This window comes from Tursiops truncatus, chromosome 9 (genome assembly GCF_011762595.2).
Source record: "Tursiops truncatus isolate mTurTru1 chromosome 9, mTurTru1.mat.Y, whole genome shotgun sequence".
NCBI lineage: Eukaryota > Metazoa > Chordata > Mammalia > Artiodactyla > Delphinidae > Tursiops > Tursiops truncatus.
The window spans coordinates 20,299,407-20,320,546 of NC_047042.1; the positions used below are offsets into that span (position 1 = coordinate 20,299,407).

The 21,140-nt window shown below is 40.2% G+C and overlaps 2 protein-coding genes across 6 annotated transcripts in view; one reads left to right on the forward strand and one right to left on the reverse strand.

Moving 5' to 3' along the window:
• The first annotated feature begins 6,184 nt into the window (after positions 1–6,184).
• CCDC146 (coiled-coil domain containing 146) lies at positions 6,185–18,088 on the forward strand. The gene is made up of 6 exons (XM_004323573.4): positions 6,185–6,333; positions 7,894–8,122; positions 12,180–12,308; positions 12,842–12,979; positions 16,173–16,421; positions 17,770–18,088. Exons 1-6 carry the CDS (start codon positions 6,185–6,187, stop codon positions 17,971–17,973), a joined length of 1,098 nt encoding a protein of 365 aa, XP_004323621.4. The 3' UTR covers positions 17,974–18,088.
• A 131-nt stretch (positions 18,089–18,219) lies between these two features.
• GSAP (gamma-secretase activating protein) overlaps positions 18,220–21,140 on the reverse strand; it is an 89,725-nt gene continuing 86,804 nt past the window's right edge. For all 5 annotated transcript variants that reach the window (XM_073809581.1, XM_073809580.1, XM_033862924.2 and 2 more), the window contains one exon: positions 18,220–20,751. In XM_073809581.1, coding sequence (XP_073665682.1) covers positions 20,660–20,751 — 92 coding nt within the window. In that variant the 3' untranslated portion in view covers positions 18,220–20,659. The remainder of the gene's footprint in view (positions 20,752–21,140) is intronic.

Here is a 21,140-nt window from a genome sequence, read left to right on the forward strand (position 1 = left end):
AATCACTAGAGTATGATCTTCCCTTCCTGGGACAAATTTTAGTCAATATTCAATCCTGGTGCCTAGAAGTGTGTGCTGTCACAGTAGGAAATGAACCACATCAGATTGCTTTTGGTGTGAAGATCCAACTCTAAGTCTGCTCTGAGTCAAGTATGCACTCAGCACCCCAAGATAACCCTTCCTGTAACCCTGGATGGTACTCCTTCCCCATCAGTTGCTGCGTGTCCTCTTCTCTCTGCTCTCTTCTCCATCATAAAGAATCTGATAAGCTCATTCCTAATAAGACAGCAAAGACTGATAGAATAAGATGTTGCCCTCTCTTCAAAGTACTTCAACAGAGGACAAAAGCACAAGCCAGTACAACTGAAATACAATGGTGGAGTTTCAAGTATCAACAAAAAAGTTAAGAGGTTTTTCTTTTGTGTAAGAACTTTCCAGGTACTCAAACTACTACATAAGAGTAGCCAACTATTCTGTTATTAATAGTTCCAACTATTCTGTTAATAGTTCCTATTAATAGTTCCTAATTTGAAATCTATAGTGTTTCATAAATGAATTCAGATTTTATAAGTATAATAAATATCATTTGAATATGCATGTTTCCAAAGAGCTGAGTCATGAGTTAGAGAGGCAGTAAAATACAGTGTTAGGACCATGGGCTCTAACTGCCTGGGTTCGCACATACGTCACTGAGGCAAGGTGCTTAAATGTCTTTGTTCCTCATTCTCATCTGCACAATTGGAGATAATATAACCTACCTCATGGGGTTATGTGAGGATTAAATAAGACCATATATATAAGCACTTAGAACTTTGCCTAACACATAGTCGTACTCTATAAATGTTAGCAACTGTTACTAGTAAGAGTTTTTATTTCCAAATGAATGAGAAATAGAATATTTGCAGCTGGTGAATTATAGATTTTTGACAAGTCTTCATATTTTAGTTTACCGTGACTTTATAAAGAATATTCAGCATAATAGGCAATTCCTTTAAGAGTAAGAATCATAACTTCCCTACCATTTGCAAAAGGTCGTGACAGGGTTGACTACATGACACTGAAGATTTCTTTCAATAGGTATAAATACCTATTTTCAACTCTGATTTCCAGATTGAAGCTATCCCTAAAGATGATTCTACATTAACTGAGAGAAGGCGAGAGCTCCATAAGGAAGTTGAAGTGGCTAAGAGGAATTTGACCCAGCAGGTTAGTATCAACTTTCACGTAAGCTTCTATCTAAGAATGATTAAAGCAAACTTGTGTTTTTAACTGTGTTCCATGAAACCTCATTAATAGGAGAGTCATCAAAGAGAATATGATCCTACTTAATGTGGGTCTGTTTCTTTATCTCAAAGTCCACGCCAAACCCATATTAAAATTTGGAGGAAAAAAAAAAAAAAGAATGTGTTTTAACCAGCAAAACTTATACAGATTCATGAGATTTTAAAGTAAAAAGCCTACTGGTTAAAAATGAACAATAAATGTTTTATTTCAGTCACGTCTAATTTCAAATTTTGCTTATTCAAGCCACTGTCAAAGTGTTTTAAAACATGCTTTTAAAAAATAAATAAACAGAAAAACCCATGCTTTTATTTCTCTTCAAAAAATTACTTGAAAATACAGTCTGAATAAGAAAAAGTTCTGCGTTAAACATGTTATCATGTTTGCACATTTTTTTAATGAGATAAAGAAAGTACTTGGTGCTAAGGCAGCAGAGTTACTTTTTGTGTTTTAACAAAATAATCTCTACATAGAAAATTTAAAAAGTAGTCTGAGATAGTGGCCTTAGTGTATTCTTTCAAATAATGCATTATAATATTTGTGTTTTTTTCAAAAGAAAATCCTATCAGAAGCTGAGTCTAAGTTACTAGAACAGCAACTTGCTGAAGAAAACAAGCTTTTAAAGGAGCAAGAAAACATGCGAGAGCTGGTATTCAACCTTGTCCGTATGACTCAAATCAAAATTGACGAGAAAGAGCAAAAATCCAAGGATTTCCTGAAAGCTCAGGTAACTGCATTTTTGTAACCATCCACTAATTACCACAGGAGTCCAGGGTAGCCTCCTTTTAATACAATGTTCATCAGAAAACTATGATTTTAAGTCTCCTTCAAGTTCAGTGACTATACAGCTTCCCTAAACAAAACCCAATCATGCACTGAAAAATATTCCAAGGATTCAACAGGCAACAACTAACAATCTAGAGGGGAAAAGAACTAGGTCAATGACAACAAGCAGAGGATTTGAACAGATGACAATTTCAGTAAGAATAAGGTGGATGCCTTCAGGGAACACAGCTGACAGGCGCACAGGCACAGGTGTCTGTGATTCACCACCATCTCATAGTCCATTGTGATTTGCCCAGAACAACTCAGAAGCCACAGCATTAGACCACTCTCCTTCCCAAGTTCATCAAGCCAGCATCATTTAAACCAATCCTAGGACAATTACCCTTAGTAACTGCTTCACCCCATGACTTTCCTGGGCTCCTGACAAAGTACCAGAGCTGACCCAGTGCAACATCCCCAAACAAAACCAACAAGGAAACCAATAGCAAAAACAACCCTCCTATCATGCTAGCTAAAACTCTAATATTAGAATCATTTATTCCACATAAGGATTGTGTCCAGAAGTCCCCTGTTAAAAATGAATACGATATGACATGTTACTAAAATAGAATACCTGAATTTACCATGTGACCCAGATGTTGGCTCTTTCTGACTGCAGCTTTGTCTAATTCTGAGCAAGCATTCACACAGGGTAGCATTTCTTCTTGTTTTCCAGAAAGAACTCACACATCAAAGCATTCGTGAGCCATGAGGTTAAATACAGATGAGAGAAAACTGGGGTGAAGATCTACATCACACAACCCACAGCAAACTATTCAAATTGCCCTTTAACTGTTTATTTCTCACCCACCCACCCACCCAAAACATTTGACAGAGAGAAACTAAAAGAAGTTTAGCATGGCTGGGGCATGGGAAAATGGGGAAAAGGGTGTCAAACAGTGAGACCAGAGAGCAGGAAAGGTCAGGTGGTGAAGGTCACTTAATCCCTATTGAGCAGTTTGGACCCTGGTCCCAGAAGCTGAGGCAAAGCCCAGAAGAGTTCATGGGGTAGTTGCGTTTCAGTAAAGAAAGGAAAGGCAGTGGACAGGGAGGAACGGGGAAAAGAAGGCTGCCTGAGGGGAGAACGAACAGGAGCAAAAGGAGGAGAGGAGAAGACAGAGGGATACTTACTACGAGGAACATGGATCTGTTTTATGAACTAGACCATTTTTTAATTAACCTCAAAAACTGATACATGTGTTATCTATGTGTGACTAATCTATGTCAGCCAAATCTCATTACTAAATGAGCTAATTCAATTCTCTAATTTCTCTCAAAGAAGATCAATTTCTCTTGAAATATGGAAATCAATAAAGGAAAAATATTGTTTTCCTTAAGTATTCTTAGCATTGGGAATTAGTCTGTTAAAGATCGGCTGTAATAAACTATAATTTCCTTAAGACAAGAGTCAATCTTATTTATTTTCACCTCTCATCCATATCCCTAAGATAAAAGGTGAAGGGGAAAAAAAGTCAATGTTACTACTACCTCCAAGATGGAGGGGATGACACTACATTTTTTACCTCTTTAATTCTTCATACACGCAGTTACTTAAATAATATTAGTTTCTTCCTGACTCCCGTTCTCACTGAGAACAACATAAAATTGCTACATGTCAATCTTGGCTCTGATGCCTAGTTTCTTTTGAATAACCATATGGGTTTTGCTCTCACGGTCCTTAAGAGAAGGCCAGCAGAAACTATTTCCTCTGGTTTCTACTAGCAAAATACTGTACTTCTTTGAATACGTTTCTCACCCTAGATAAAGGGCCCAGCATCTTTGTATTTGAAGAACGTAACTAGCGCATTTAACATTTGGTATATGTTGAGCACTTTGGAGATATAACTGCCGTCTTTTAAAATATTCATGTGTAATCTGTTTTTCAGCTCCCTATGGGGTTAGGCTCAGCATGGCGCTTCATTGTGCAGGAAAACACACCCACAGTACAAACAAATGGAAAAGCACTTTAAAAGCATGGCTTCAGTCTCACAAAATATCACAGAGCCTTCAGCTCGTAACATTTATCAAAACTGACTCCAAGTCCCCTTCTCTCATCCATCTTCCACAAATTCCTCACTCACCCACCCCGGCTGTGCTGTCCACAATCATTCCTCCGCTCTTCAAAAGTTTCCCGAACTTTTCCTCAAACCAACCTGGGCAGTCTCCTTTCTTTTCCTCCTCTCTCGATCTTTCTCTCCTTTAATTAACCTTCTGTCCTAGCCAATGTGATTCAGTTCAGCTGGCCAGGCAATTTTCATCCCCCTCCCCCTTTCCTCTTCCCCGTGATCTGCACGACCCAGCTGATGAAGATAGAATTGTCCTTAATGGACAGTAATGAGATGGGTTGAGGCTGGGAGTATCCATATGCTGTTGGTGGTAGACTATTTTTAAAATCTCACTATTAATTTCTATATTTCAGCAAAAATATGCCAACATTGCTAGGGAGATCAAAGCAAAGGATCTTGAAATCCGGATACACAGGAAGCAAAAACGAGAAATTCATCGGAGGTAAAAGAATTACATGAGGACTTATCTAGTTGGCTGGGGGAAGAAAAACCTATTTATTTCACAAATTTCAAAAACACTTGTATTTTCACAGACTCAGAGAGTTTGCTAAACTGTATGACACTATTCGAAATGAAAGAAACAAATTTATTAACCTACTTCACAAAGCTCACCAGAAAGTCAATGAAATAAAAGAAAGGCATAAAATGTCATTAAATGAACTGGAAATTTTAAGAAATAGTGCAGTTACTCAAGACAGGTAAGTGTTCTAATAACTACTGTCCTTTCAAAGGTTTCTCTTCGGAGTCATTAAGTGATAAAATACCCTGGGGGATGATGAAATAGAAAATAAGTCTTTTACAAAACTTAGAAAAGCCCTTGCTCACACACCCCACTTTACAGCTGACAAGCATTTGAATGTGATTCCTTATGCTTCTGTTTGGGAGCCATATTTAAGTGGATGGAAAACTATACTCTGTAACTATGCTCACTTCATTTTCATTTACTCATCTACAAATAAAAGCACAAATTTGACAGTTTGCATTTAATGTTAGAAGACACTCAAATGTTCATAAACCAGCATCCCATGATTGTAGGTGTGAAGCATCTAATGAGCTTATGTGAGGCAGTATGGCGGGGTGGTTAAGAGAAGGGGCTTTCTAGACCCAAACCCCAGCCCTGCCACTCATTAGCTGTGTGATCTTGGGTAAGCTATGCTAGCTCTCTGGGCTCATTTTTTTTACCCATAGAAATAGTCCTTTATATAGGACTTTTTGTTATTAAATGAATTAATCCAATGGTTGTTTTTTTAAACTTTATTATTTACCGTGTGCCAAGATCTGGTAGAATCTTTCACCTGTATTTAGTCCCTGATCCACAGAGTCTATACAACCTGAACTTTTTCTGGTGGCCACTATTGCCCAGTTTCCTTTTATAAAGATATTACAAAACGGGCTCTTGTGTGTGGGGTAGTGGAGGGGGGTTGGGTGGGAGTAGAGGTGTGAGGGGATTGGTATGAAAAGGCAAATCTAACATCCTAATCAGTTTCTCATCCTACATGAAAGTAAAATATCATTTATAGAGGCCATGCATTCATTCAGCATTTATTGTGATGCTATATTGAGTCAGGCACTACCTTAGGTCCAGTGGACATTGTCAGATATAACCGCCTCCACCCTCAAGATAGCAGAGTCTCCTGGGGATGACAGAGCACTAAATGAATCACTTAAGTCTCTTGCTTTGATAAATCGGGGCAGCAGACACTTGGGGCACAAAGGAAAGCTGTCCTAATCCAGATAAGGGCAAATCGGAGACCTGGGAAATTACAGAAGTTCCTGAAGAGTATCATGTGATGAATATCGTTAGTACTATTGTCATTTCAAGGGACACACTAAATCAAGAGCTACCTTGATACTGCTTGTGTTTCAGAAGTCTTTATTGTTTTTAAAGAAACTAAAGGAAATTATATTCGTACCCGTTTTCCCATTATTTTTAAAGAAAGCTACAAAATTCTATGCTGAAGCATGCCAACAACATTACCATCAGAGAAAGCATGCAAAACGATGTGTGCAAAATGGTAGCAAAACTTCAGGAAATGAAAGAGAAGAAGGAAGCCCAGTTAAATAACACTGACAGACTTGACAACATGATCACAGTGATTGAAAAGGAGATGGCGCAGCTTCGCAAAAAATACGAAAAAGCCGTTCAGCGTCGAAATGAAAGGTAAAAACCAGGAACCTAATGGGAGAGCAAAGCACCCAGAGATCCGATTTAGAAATGTTGCACATTTTTCTCTAGACTTGACAGGGGATAGTGAGGGACATTTGACACTCAGGTTTCATCAGCCTTTGCAGGGCGGGGAGGGGGCTGTGTGCTTTCCCTGAAAATAAGAAACTCTATCCTCGTAAGAAAGACAGCCAAGAGTAGGGTTTGGCAAGTTGCTCGCTTAAGGATCAAAGTCCTTTACCAGGCTACCACTCAGGATCAGGATACCATCAAATTATTTCAGTGTAATTGACATAAATAAGTCTTTGGATCTTGTATTCACTTGGGCGACAGGTTTATTCATTAAGCCATTCACCCAGTTCATTTTCTCAGCAAGAGTAGCATTATTTCTCCCAGCTATAATAATATTATTAATTGATTACTACTTAACAGTTTTCCCAAGTTGCTTGTGTTCTGAGAAATCTGGTGCATGAGATTGTAGAGCCCTGTAGTAATTACATCAGGTATTAGATTTTTTTTCCTCAAACCTTGATTGTGTGCTGTTCTGTGTAAGGCTGTGTTCTGTGTTAAGTGCTGGGCCCTGAAAGTTCTAAAAGGTGGTAACGCATCACACCTGGCTTCTGTTGTCAAGAGAATAAAGCAGCTCATGAGATGAGCCAGTGAATGGCAAATGAAACAAAATACAGAGCTAAGATTAGCCACATACACCCCTGGGCACACATGTTTTGAGGGAGGAGAGACAGGGAAAGAGATAGAAGCAATTAAAGATGCACTTGGGGATAATGGATACACACGGTGTGGGGGAAGAACTTCAGGGTGTGACGAACACCACTTTTTCAAAGGGCTGGCAGGTGTTCTCCCTGGGGAAATAAAAAAAAAAGTCCTCTTATTTGGCTCCTGGCACAAACCAAAGCATTTAGACAGTGTGCTCCCAGGCCCTGGTCAGTTCTGGGGCTGGAATTAGAAAATTCTTACTTTGTTTCTTCCCCACAGTCTCCTCACAAGGAGGGGTCTTTCCTCTGGCATGATTACAAAGGGCTATAATCATGGGGATTTGCCTGTTTATGGGGAAATGTACATCAGAAATATTTAACTTTAAAAGAGCCTAATGGTCCTGGCAAGTTAGATAGAACAGAATAGCTGCCAGAAACGCATTCCCTGGCCCCCTGCCTGGGTACTTCTGGCCAGCCCTTGGCTGGCAGGTCTGGCCCGTGAAAAGGGTCTGCAGAAAATCAGACCCTGGGATCACATCGTTCATGCGTGGGGAGTGACATTCTTTTCCACCCCAGGAGGACCACTGGGACTTGCAGAGATACTGTGGCCGGCCAACGACATGGTCAGCTCAGAGTCCAGATTCTACACAACCCTCTCTCTCCCATGCCCAGAAAAATTCAAAATGTGGAGTTTAACTAGAAAGCCAACAGTGAATATCTATTGTCTCCTGGAATCACGCAGTGTTGATGTGTATTTTGCACCCAAATCCAGAGAGAACCACAGTGACTAGTAAAACGGTGGCCTCAACATCCTCTTAGCCTCTGCCTCTCAATCTGACCATAGTGGTGTTCAGCTGATAGAGCGGGAAGAGGAAGTGTGCATTTTTTATGAAAAAATAAATATCCAAGAGAAGATGAAGCTACATGGAGAAATTGAAATACACGTCCTGGAAGAGAAGATCCGATTCCTGAAAGTGAAGATTGCGGAGAAGCAAAGACAGATTCACGTGACCCGGAAATTGCTGCCAGCCAAGAGGGCTCTGGATGCTGATCTAGCAGTGCTCCAGATTCAGGTGGGAAAAGTGTTGATGACACACGTCCTGGGAACATCTGCTGCTGTCTTCTTTTTTTTTCCTCCTTTGTTGCTTTGTAGGTCATATAAGTTCTTACATGTAAATCAAGCCATGCTACTCCTGGTACCTACAAGAACTCTTGAGTTAAATGTCCTGTTTAAAAATGCCTTTGAACACTGCTCCAGGGTAGAATCTGTGCTTCAGGCATCTGAGCTACAGATTATCTTTTTATCCCCCATGAAGCACTTTCTGCCTTTCTTGGAATTTAGACCTCCCCAAATCTCAGCTCTAACTCAGCTGCTTCAGAGCTCAAAACTTCAGTAAGCCAGGCTTTCACTACGGCCAGCATAATTGGGGGTTTTTTTGGTTTGTTTTTATTTTTATTCATAATTATGTTTTTGATGCTTGCTGGAAAGATCCTGCAGACCATCTAGCTCTCTTTTTTTGTTTGTTTGTTTTTGCGGTACGCGGGCCTCTCACTGTTGTGGCCTCTCCCGTTGCGGAGCACAGGCTCCAGACGCGCAGGCTCGGCGGCCATGGCTCACGGGCCCAGCCGCTCCGCGGCACGTGGGATCTTCCCGGACCGGGGCACGAACCCGTGTCCCCTACATCGGCAGGCGGACTCTCAACCACTGCGCCACCAGGGAAGCCCTAGCTCTCTTATTTTTGATTCTCTTTGAAATTCTAGAACCAAGATTGTTGTTTCTTATTAATGGGTAATCGCATATAATTAGACTCCTTATTAACCCCTGTAGTTTCCCTGTAATTTAATAACTTGGCCTCTGACATGGCCTTTTTAAAAGTGGAATAAAGTCATAAAATTTAAACATAAAACAGCAAGTAAATAAATAAAACCATAAATATAAAGCCATTTTCTTCACATGTAATAATTATACTTTTTTCTTAATGAAAACAGAAGAAAAAATTAAACTAAACAATTCGTGGCCTAAACTTTTATCCATTGACTCAGTGTAGCTGGAATACATTTTAACCTATAACATGTTTTCTAAAGTGTCGGGTTTAGGGACTTCCCTGGTGGTCCAGCTGTTAAGACTCCACCTTTCAATGCAGGGGTGTGGGTTCCATCCCTGGTCCGGGAACTAAGATCCCACATGCCATGGGGTGTGGCCAAAAAATTTAAAAATAATAATAAAATGTCAGGTTTGCTTTCAGATTTTTTTCTGATTATAAAATTAAGACATACTGTGTTAATGAAGTTTTGAAAAAAATACAAAAAATTTAAAGAAAAAAATTCTATCCCCAACATATAACCACTATTAAAATTATCAGAAATCTGGACCGTTTCTAGGTCGTTTTCTAGGTTTACAAGTAAATGGTTTTCATTAGCTCATGCTATAGACACAGTTTGGGGTCATTTTTTTTTTAATTTAATCATGTCATGGGATTCACAGGACTTTATGGAACTGAATGATGGTTCTACTTTCATATTTTATGGCATTTCAACGTGTAATATGCTATACAGACGATAGGATCTTTCATTTTGCACAAATATGGTAAGGTTTTGATTCCAGTGTTTGTTTCTTTAGCCATATGTTCTCCCATTCACGTCTTCAACAAGTGTAGCCCTGAATTAGATGGACTGGCTGGAACATCCCCCAGGCCTCCCCCAGGTCTCCCACAAAGCCTCCCCAGGATTCCTGCAGCTCTGACTCCTGCTTCCAATTAGTGGTTCCTTTGGGGGATCCGCTCATCATCCTGACACACAGTGCCTGGGCCACTTCTGTGCCACTTCAGTGCAGACTCGGGACTGGTTCCAACTTCCGCCTACACCTACACAAGACCATTCATGCCAGGCCTGTGTCTGTGAACTGACTTTATTGAAGAATTGGGGCACCAGTGTGAGGGGGTACATTCAAGAAATGCAAAGAACTTCAAATGAAGTATCAGACAAGTATGCCTTCCCACGCCACCACTGGGAACAGTCCCCCAGGTGTACTACCCCATGCAACACCCTAGCCTAGTTCCATTTCACTGGCTTGCCTTTCCATCTTTCACCCCCCATCTCCCCTCCACAGCCTTACTGTCCATGTTGCGCCCCAGGCGCCCCACACTTGTCTCACTCCGTTTTACAGAACAATTCGGCTCTCTCCAGGTCTTTCCCAGAACACACTTTCAAGGCCATCTTTGCCCATGCTACATGATCAACATGCCCAGCAGAACAAAAGGACTTTAAATCCAGTAAGATCCACAACAGAAAAAATTCACTCTGTACTATGGAAGCATTTTACTTGTGTTAATTGCAAATTAATACTTCTATTCAATAGATTAAAATAGATAAAATTAGTTCTTCTTAAAATATATATATATACTTAGCATTTATTATATAAAACCAGTAATCCGGTATAAAATATGAATTCAGTTTACCCAAGAGGAAAATACTACGCATTCAATGATAGTACCCCCTGCCTGGTGTGAGCATTTATCATTCTGACTGCATATGAATTGAAGCATAGGGACTGTGTGTTATCATCAGCTCCGTGTTCTACCAGAGTTAGTTCTAAGCTTAAGAACAGTGGAATAGAAAGTTTCGCATTAGTCTTCAGACTGCACCTAATTATTTAATTGTATACTCAGCACTAATCACATGGGCCCTTTGAAGGACACCGTGTGAAATTTCAAGCTTCAAGCAAGCTGTTTTTGTACCTTGCCGTTTAGTGCCAGATCTCCGTCATATCCTGTTATTTGTTATAGCTACAGTGTTTTGTTTTTTTTTTTCAATCTTCCCCTTTTTTGTATCACTTTCAGAATTCTCTTAAGGTTTGCTTTTTTTTTGGTTGCTTGAAAGTTTTTAATCGTCCAAGGATTATCATAAGTCACATTTTCCTGCAATATTTTACTTGTAATAATAGCCTGTTTTTAGGGCTCCTGGAAGTCCTGTGAACTGTTTTCGGACACAAGAGCACTATTTTATATCGAAAAAGGATACGGTTTTTCCTCAAGGGCCCATGGGGAAATAAGATCAATCAAGGTGCCACTTTGATAAGCAAGCACCATATATTTTTTCTTATCTAATTTCCTAATTAACAAAAGGAGACATTAAATGTTGTTAATAACAAATACAACAAATACACATACATGGATACGTTATTAACTCCCTATTAAGGGCAATTAAGTGTGGAGAGACAGGAAGAAAAACAATATTCACGTCACCATTTGAAATTCTTTTTGTCGGGAGGAGGAGAATAAGTTTAAAAATTTAAAGTACTCTAAATATATTATCTCGTTTAATGGATCAATCCCATGAGTTTGGGACTTATTTTCCCATTTGATAGTTGAGGAAACTAAGGTTTAGAGAAGATAAATGATTTGCCTGCGATTATACAGATTTTCAGTAGAAAAGCTAAAGGTGATGGCTTGGTTTTCACTGTGTGTTCTACATCCCTCCCTACAAAACAGCTAAGTGCGGCTGCCACTCCTGCTTGAGAATTTCTGTATTTCTTCATCCACCTCCAAAGTCTCACTGAGTCAACAAATATAGTTGAATATATAACACATTACATTGGGTGTTTACCAAAAAAGATACAAATAGTTCGGGCTATTCCTCACAGACTGTACACTGTGTTGACCTAGTAATTAAGAATTTTACTTTTCTTTGGGAAGCCATTAAGCCTATTGCCAGCAAAGGGTTTTAAACTGGAGTCTAGTATGTTGTGTACCCTGTATGCTGTTATGCTGTGCTGTCTGCCTTGGCCCCTGTAACAACATGCAATAAAGAGGTCAAGTCTGTATAGTCGGAGCTCTGCAACCACACAGCATCCCGGGAGTATAACACAAAATGGGAAGCAATAAAAGGACTGGTTGTAAAGTCAGCTTTTTTTTGATGACCCAGAAGTCACTGCCTTGCTTTGCAGAGTCAGTTAACAGGCATCTTCCTCTCTGTACCACACGTGAGTAGAAACATTGCTTAACCACAAGTCCCAGCTGATGGGGTGTTAAGAATTCCCTTCCACCTTTGCCTGGAAAGACCCTAAAGACATTGGGCTACGTGACTTTAAGATTTACTGAGCAAAGTTACTGTTTCTTTCTTGTTTAATAGTTTTCACAGTGTACAGACAGAATAAAAGACCTGGAGAAACAGTTTATAAATCCTGAGGGTGAGAACAGAACACGCTTCCTTCCAGGGAAAGATATGACCAAAGAAGAAATGATCAAAAAAATGGATGCGGTAAATGTCCTTTCTTAAAATAGCACCTATTAGCCCCTGTTGATCAGTGTCACAGATATCTGTGGTACAGTTTCATGTTATGAGGATTCAACCCTCATTATTCTAGTCACTAATATAGTCCTTTCATTGCAATCTAGTAACGAAACCTAAGCTTGACTTTAGATGCTTGCCAAAAAAGTTAAAACCTGAGTGCTTTCAAAATGCCCATCTCTGTCTCACGGCCCATAGGAGCAATTCTGGCATCGTGAATGGATTAATTTGTCTTCCTGATGGGAGCATATCAGAGGAATGGCAACGTGGAAGCTAGACGGAGCTGAGAGGGCCATTCTTTGCCATGGGGAGGAAGAAGTGCCACAGCTCTCGGGGGCGGGGGTCAGGGGGTGAGGGGAAGTCTTGACTTTGTCCAGTTCATTGAGTCATTAATGTTCATTAGTGAAGTCTCCCTTCATTAAGGGGGGAAAATAGTGCTCTAATTAGGAAAGATTTTGACTTGCATGACTTCTTTTTCCTATTGAAATTCTTTTCGACCGTAGCTGGAACTACGGCTGGCCAAGAAGGAGGAGAAGTTGCTGGAGAAAGATTTCATCTATGAACAGGTCTCCCGGCTCACGGACAGGCTCTGCAGCAAAACGCAGGCCTGCAAGCAGGACACACTGCTCTTAGCCAAGAAGGTCTGCCCAAGTCCCCGCCTCCTCTCTTCTGTCCTTCCTCCTCTATCACCTTCCATTTTCCACAGACTGCTTCATTTATTGGGGGAAGCCCCAGAGAGATTAGCCTTTATGAATAGATAAAGACAAAGAATTAAAATTTAAAATGTAAAGATGACTCTTGGAGAATTGTCCAAGATAAGGTTCAGTCTTGTGCCCTGAATGAATTCTCATTATAGTGGGAAATCCTAAACCTTTCAATGACAGTATACAAGTTTCACTTAATAGGGTACCTACTCAAATATGACAGTCATTATCTTCCTATTTCATGAGACATGTTAAGTGCTTTCTAGTTCCTTGTGAAGGGAGGGCCTCATTTATCCAGCGGTCTGCATGGGAGCTGCCTGAATCCAGAAGTAGCCAGAAGGCAGCAATGGAAGGGGACCATTAAAGAGAACAGCAGTCACACAACTCCCTGGGGTGGAGCCCCCACCCAAGCCTCACTAGTGAGGAAAGGCCAGTAACGTGGGGCTTCCTAATTCCATAAGCTTAAAATACCAGGGCTTCTGATCCAAAGCTACAGGGTCAGGCAGGGACTGCTAGAAGCTATAGCAGGAGGAGCAGCCAGCAGGAGGGAGGCTGGTGATTCGGACGCAGCAGGACTTTGCACCATCAGGCATCAGACGGTCTGCTGCCTGCTTGGCGCCCCCGGCCCCTTGCAGCATCCCTCTGTGACAGTCCAGGGTTTTTAGTCAGTCAGCAACAGTCACTGGAGCTGCTGAGTGCAAAAGGGAAAGGGACACATTGTCCACACCATGTAGTGTGGGGAGACAGTTCAGAAGACGCCATGAATGATGGTGTCACCCACTGTGGGCTCCTGGGGGCAGTGACTGTTCCTTATTCTTAGTTTCCCCAATGCCTCGCATGTGCTAAACTTTAGAAAAACGTTCGTTGAATAAGTTAACAGTCCCGTTTTAGAAACAGTTCTGGCACACTAAACTACTGCAAATCTCAAGGCTTCTTGGCCATTTTTATTTGGCTTTACACTTCCACTAATAGACTGATGAGGCCAACAGCACTTGTGCAAATCTCAATTTACCTCACAAAATAAGAAATGTTAAGACTTCTTTAGGCTCATGAACGTTGCCTGAATTAGTATGTCTGAAGTTTCTTTAAATGTTGCCTTCCTTTATTTTGCAAAATGAATTTGCCTTTCTTTGGGGGAAGCTGGTTTTTGCTGAGGCCTGCTTGTCAAAGCTGATGGCAGAGTCCCTCCAGAAGTCAACTGTTAAGCCAGAGAAACACAAATGGGAGCTGCCGACACAATCCACATGACCAAGAAGTTTCCAGCATTACTGAGTCCTGTCCTCATGATTTATCTCCCTTTCCGTTCCCCACATTCCATGCTCTCTACCTGGCTTTCTTCCTCCTCCATTTAAAATAATCTCCTCAGAGTAGGCAGAGCTGGAAGACAGAAAGACATTCAGATCCCAGATCTGTGACTTACCAACACTACCAAGTGACGTTGAGAAAGATACATAAATGGTCTTAAAACTCAGTTTCCTGATCTGTGAAATGGGTGTGATATCAGCTAAAGTGGTGGCAAGCATCACATAGTCGAGCAGAAGTGGGCTGGCCCTTGCGGGTGTTCAACAAGGTTGCACATCTCATCTCTAATCTATCTTAGAGAGCTTATGGCTCCTCTTACAAGTTTCCCAAATGAACAAAAAATGGGAAATCTCAGCAAAGACTCAGAGAACCCAGAATAATACCATCCTTTTTTTTTTTTTTCATTTATGGAGAAGGGAGGTTGGTTAGTTATACACACACTCAAGTGTGCAATGACTAGTTAATAAAATTTAAAAGAGAGATAATGACTCATCACTGAAGCTTTGAATGCCTGTCATTTTTATTCAAATTATGCTTCCTGAAAACTAATGCAGTATAGAAGTTATAGAAATTTATATTCCCTATTCCCTTAAAGAGACAAAGTTTTCACATAATAATTGGTCATTATATTTTCAGAGGCACGTAAATCACCAGCAGCAACGTTTCTGTAAGCAAATGTACACACAGACCAGTATATACTCTATTAAGAGAAGACAGTATTTTGAGGTAGGGTGTAGTTTTTGGACGCTCATATTCGTGTCTCAATTTACCTTGATTCAAAGGAATGAACAATTAAAAGAGACTAAGAATTGATTCATTCCTTCATTCGACAAACATTCAATTTTAATTTTGTCTCCTATATTCTAAGCAGTGGGAACCTCATGAATAAAACAAACATTCCTTGTCCCCATGAAGAGTACGTTCTTGTAGGATGATAGGCTATAACCAAATAACCAAATACATTTATATTATAATGTCAGTAGTGAAAGGATATGAAGAAGTAATAAGACAGGGTAATGTGACACTGAGTTTTGGCGGGTGGCGGGAGTCACCTCTTACTGCCTCACCAGCCTTCGGCCACACTGAAAGGCCGTGCTGTGGGCCAGAAAGCTTACAGGAACCACCAATTCCACTTTTACTTCTTTTCTGTCTTTTAAAATCAATTTTCCCACCTAGTCTTATCTTTTAATTCTTTGATAATAAATAGCTTATATGAAAAGGTAAGCACACATACACAACTAGGAACATTTCTTTTCAAATTACTGGCCAGACTGTCCAGTTCAGCTCATGCTTGCCTATGACCTCATAATGATGCATCCTGGGAATTACGATCAATAATACACACACACTGAAGTGTGATAATTTCCATTAAAAATCATCACGGATGCTGATTACCTTACTTAAGCAAGTGTATTAATAACTAATACAATTCTGTTCTACCAGATTTTCCCCCCTGCTTAAGTGGCAAACTAATAACATGGCAAAATTAGGCCAGAACTTAGACATCAAGAATACCCTTTCCTTTGTCCTTATCACCTCTTAAAAATAGAGACACTAAACTATTCCCCTCAATACTACCCACCTGGAAATCCAGTAACTAGATGAACAGATCTCTTTCTTCTCCCTCCTCCTTGTCCTATTTCACAGCCAGGGTGTTGGGCTGAATCTCTGAGGTCTCCTCCAGTTCTTATTCTCTGTGAATTCCCACTTAAACTCTCCTTCCTTCAGGCAAGAATGCCCACCTTCAGAGACAGCCAGAAGCCTGCCATTTTCTTCAAGTCTTCATGGAATATATACATAGGCTAAGCCTTGGGCTTTTTAATTCTAGATGAATGGCTACCAGAAAAAGATCAAAGATGCTACTGAAAAAATGATGGCTCTTGTTGCTGAGCTGTCCATGAAACAAGCTATGACCATTGAACTCCAAAAGGAAGTCAAGGAGAAAGAAGACTTCATCCTCACTTGCACCTCCAGGATGGAAAAGGGTCTGCCCCTCAATAAAGAGATTGAGAGAGAATGGTTGAAAGTACTTCGAGATGAAGAAATGTATGCCTTGGCCATCGCTGAAAAGTCTCGGGTAAGCTATGGCTTCTGCGTTGCATTTGTAAAATGTGCCGGGAAGGGCTGCTGCAGGGGCTGTCAATCCTCCCAAAATATATGAAAATGTTCTACTCTACCACACACATAGGCCCAGCAAGCCATTAGAAATAAGTTTTGCTTTTTTAAGATATTATGTAGGCAGGCAAAGTACAACAGTCCAAAGGGTCAGAATATTCCCTGGAGAACACTGGGCGGGCATCAAGTCCCACCCCACAGCGTTCTATCCTGGGCTGGTATGGTGAAGACCAGGACCTCCCATTGGCATGGCAATGACCAGGCTGGCACTGGTTTTATCCTAGGTCTCTAATCTCTGTCTTTGCACCCTGGCTCAGACCATACCTTACTCTTCAATGTATCTGCTGTGGCCACCACAGCATATTGTGAGGCCTCAAGCGTATTATGGTTGTCACAGGCTTCTGCAGACTCTGCACCTGGTGCAGAAGCTACGATTAGGCTTCAGTACCACCCTTCTCCCACCAAAGACCTAAGTCTATCACTGACCACCTACACACTGGGGGCTCAGTTCTTATTCCTACTCCCATGACCTTTCAATAATCTTAGAGTGGAATTAGGCATCTCTTTCTGAGAAGACTACATCCTGGGGGCCTATAACTCACTCTCAGACTACAGAGCAGACATCCCCAGAAGATCACCATTCCCTCCCTAACCCAAGAAAAAGGTGCATTCCAAACACATACTATGAATTCCTGAAAACAGGGTCTGATCTGTCATTCGTATGCTACCTGGGATTATATTCTTGAGGGCATTCAGACTTTACCTGTGGTGTCCCAGCTGTCATTTACCTGTCTCCATTTTTTCAAATTCTTTTTAATGCTATAAGAGATTCCTCTGTTTTCCAGAAACACAGGCAGAATCTTGAGGCTCAAAGCAAGCCGCTGACCACTTCTCTCCACTGGTTCTACTTTACTCCTTATCTCCTCCTTTGTACCATTTGCTCACCAGTGACCTACCAAAGGAAATAGATTATCCTGCCTTTGTCACAAACATGGAAATAATTAGTGTTTAATGAAAGATACTGTTTGGAATGTACCAAATTTAGGTCCCACCAACCAGTTTATGGTAAACCCTAAACCCTAGGAGTACAGCGATGCTTGAGCAACATGGGTCATTCCAATGAGACGAAATGTGTGCGCAGGTGTGCGTGTTTGGTGACGCACCCACACACCCTCTTGTCCCTTTGGGGAATATCGGCCAGCAAGCATAGCCGAAGGCTGCTCAGACCCAGCTGTGTCTGATGGGCCCTGAGGACGAAGCGACTTTACCTGAGTTTTCAAAAACTGAAAAGGATAAATCATTCTTTGCAGGAGTTCTTGGAAGCAGAAAATCGCCAGCTGCCCAGTGGTGTTTACACAACTGCGGATCAGCGTCCAAATGCCTACATCCCAGAGGCAGAGTCCACTCTTCCTCTGCCAAAACCGTACGGCGCTTTGGCTCCTTTTAAGCCCAGTGAACCTGGGGCCAATATGAGGCACATAAAGAAACCTGTTATAAAGCCAATTGAAATCTGAACATGTGAACCAACCCAGGCTTCTCAAGGAGGCGCTTCAACCAGGCTTCTTCACATCCACAGCTGGAAAACGTCAGCGTAACAGCTCTAAATTACAGAGTATCCACAACATATGCTTCCTTCCTATCACACTCACCAATTTCTTTCTTTTTCACTTTATCTCTTGATTACATTTCAGAAATATATAGTAGACTGGGTGCTACAAAAATGCAATAAAAATAAATACCTTTTCAGCAAAGTACAGAAATTGGCAGAGTGGTCTTTGTTTATTAAAGAAAGAAAAGCAGATCCTGTTCAATGTACCCACTTTTAAGAAAAAGAAAGAATGGTTGAAAAGGAAAATAGCCCAAGTACTGCAGGGGCGTAACTCACTTTGTTAAATAAATAGTTGCATTGCAAGTTGATGTCAGTAAATCTAAACTGAGTGAAAAGCAGTAGGGAAGCTTGTCTTTTTTAAAGTGATGTTATAGTGATTCTTTTTACAAATAAAGAATCCTTTTGGGCAAAAACAATTATGCCCTAATTTATCTTTCTTATAAATCTAGATTTTCCACCATGTTATATGCAAATACACTTGTGATTACTTTGTTCTGATACCAGATTTTTCAAAATTTCAATGAAGATATTTATAATTTTGCATGTGAAAGAGAAAATGAGGCCAGTTCCACTGATTTCATTACTCTAATATTATTGTATTTCACCCAAGTATATTTTGCTAATTCTGTTTACTTTCTCACATAAAAATATAAAAGTAGATTTGAAACCAGTGATTTTACATTCATTAACATGCTCAAACTATTGTTATTTCATCTTGTTATCAGTTATGAATTTCATTTCACGACTCTGGGAGTGAGAAATATCACATTCATTTATTTTGCTAAATCAAACAAATTCTGTTCCAAGCCCCCACCCTGACAGAATGGAGGGAAATTGAATCTCATTCTCCGTCTAGGAGTCCTGAATCTAACCTGACTGCTTTGTGAAGTCATTAAAAAGCAATTCCTTGAGAGAGCCTGTAACAAGTAACGCTGTGTAAGCTGTGTGCTTAATGCAAAGAAATACTACAAACTTACACGCAGTTGCTGTGTTGTAGGATCAGTAATTAGGGATTCAAAAAATAAACACACAGGAAGTTTAAATAGATAGGAAGGAAAAATAATTTTTAAAAATTACAAAGGTTTGGATGCTTAAATATTACAACATGTGCTACTGGTCCAGAGGGTGACATGCCACTGTGCACTGGAATGGCCAGGGATCACAGTCAGATGGAACTTTTTATCTGGCCCTGAAGCATAAATAAGATTTTAGTAAGTGGAGGGGATTCCAGGAGGGGGAAATCGCCTGAGCAAGACTTGGAAGTAAGAAGACAAAAGTTCTGTTCAAGGCCCAGTGAGCGAGGCTGGTTGGAACAGGACGTTCGTATTGGGGAAGTGTATAAGGCCAGAATTTGGGAGATCTTGAATGTCAAAGAGTTTGGATTTTATCCTGTAATAAATGGCAAGCCACTGAAGGATTATGAGCAGAGGGGTGGCAGGATCAAAGTAGTGTTTATCTCTAATATGCATCAGATGAATGAGACTTCAGAAAGCAGCAGAAACAACCCGGGTGTGAAGAGGAAAGCGTAGGGTGATGAAAAATAATGACCTTATCAAGAGGAAAAACCAGCACCGCCTTGCTGATATGGCTCCAAGACTCTGAGCTTCAGTGACCATGAAATATTTGACCTAAATGGGAAATTCTGGAGGAGAGGATAATTTTTAGAATGATGATTTTAGAAAAGCTGAATTATTATACTGGCTAGTGATATTTGTAATCTTTAAAATTTCACAAGTTCAATGAGGGAAACGGTGTGAAGAGAAGAAAGCAAAGGGTTTTGGGCTTACCCCAGGAGTCAACTGTATTTATGGTCAGAACGTCACTGTAGAAGAGAGAGGGGAAAAAAAAAGAAAAGTGGGAGAACTCGTTAGGTGTCATGTGGGTCTTTGGGGGAACATGTTCATGGAGTCATGATTCTTGGTGGGAATAAAAGGCTATGTTCAAAGAACAAAGGAGTTAGGCTAAAACTTTCAGTGTTTTTTTTAAATGACAACATATTACTAAATCAAACTTTTATAAATATAAAAATAACTTTATAATATTAAATACAGTTCCATCTGAACGTTCACGAAGACAAATCCTACTCTATGTATGTATAAATTATTGTATTTTGCAAATTATTCCCTACTAGAATTAGCAGATTTGACTTAGTCCAAATTCAGTTTTTTTAAAAGTATCTAATTTCCAAAATAGAATTTTTCTACAACTTGTAATTTTTCTGCTTGTCATATGCTATTTTCAGTGACACAGCCAATTTTTGATTTTCTAAGCACTGTTCCTACATTTTTAAAGTATATTTTATTTCAGAGTATAATAGAAACTAGCTTTTGGCCTATGAGAGCGCTAGGAAGATCAGCCACTAGGAAGAGCATCACTTAGGCCACTTCATGCCCCCTTGGACTGGCTGCCATTTCTCTACACTTGACTGTCTAGTTCTGTCTGAACAAAGTACTAAACTGAAATTCAGATGGCTCAACAATGTATTCTGATTTTGGTTACCAGTTTAAAATATTGCTAAAGAATTCTCAACAGAAGTAGAGCTAACGAGCAAGAGAAAAATACTGGAAGCTGATATAACTGCATTTTCCCTTTTATAAGCCTAAAAGCATCGTGGTGTGTTTCAGAGCTGCTTCCTCTACGAATTTTGCGTCCACGTTGTCACGTCCTTCAAAAGCATACAGAGCTGAAAGGAAAAAGAGAGAGAAGAGTTACTATGAAGCCATAGAACATTTATAATATTGTTCCCATACTTCACTGAAATCATAATTATTTTATATTTTAGTAAAACACATTATTCTGAGAATGTGTTGTTAAAATTTATTAAACCTCAGTACCAAGAAAGGCCATTCACACCAACCAAATGGGTTTTTAACCTCTTAATTCCTTTTAAAACCTGAAAGGTGGTTATTCCTTTGGTAATTTAGGTAGTAAATTGTGTATTGCTAATTAAAACCTATTGCAAGAAGATCCTACTTATAATTAGGGGATATTTTGGCAAGAAAAAGGTACACAGAAGCACATAGAGACTGACTGATGTGTCAGGGGAAAAACAGGAAAATCCTGAGAGCAGAG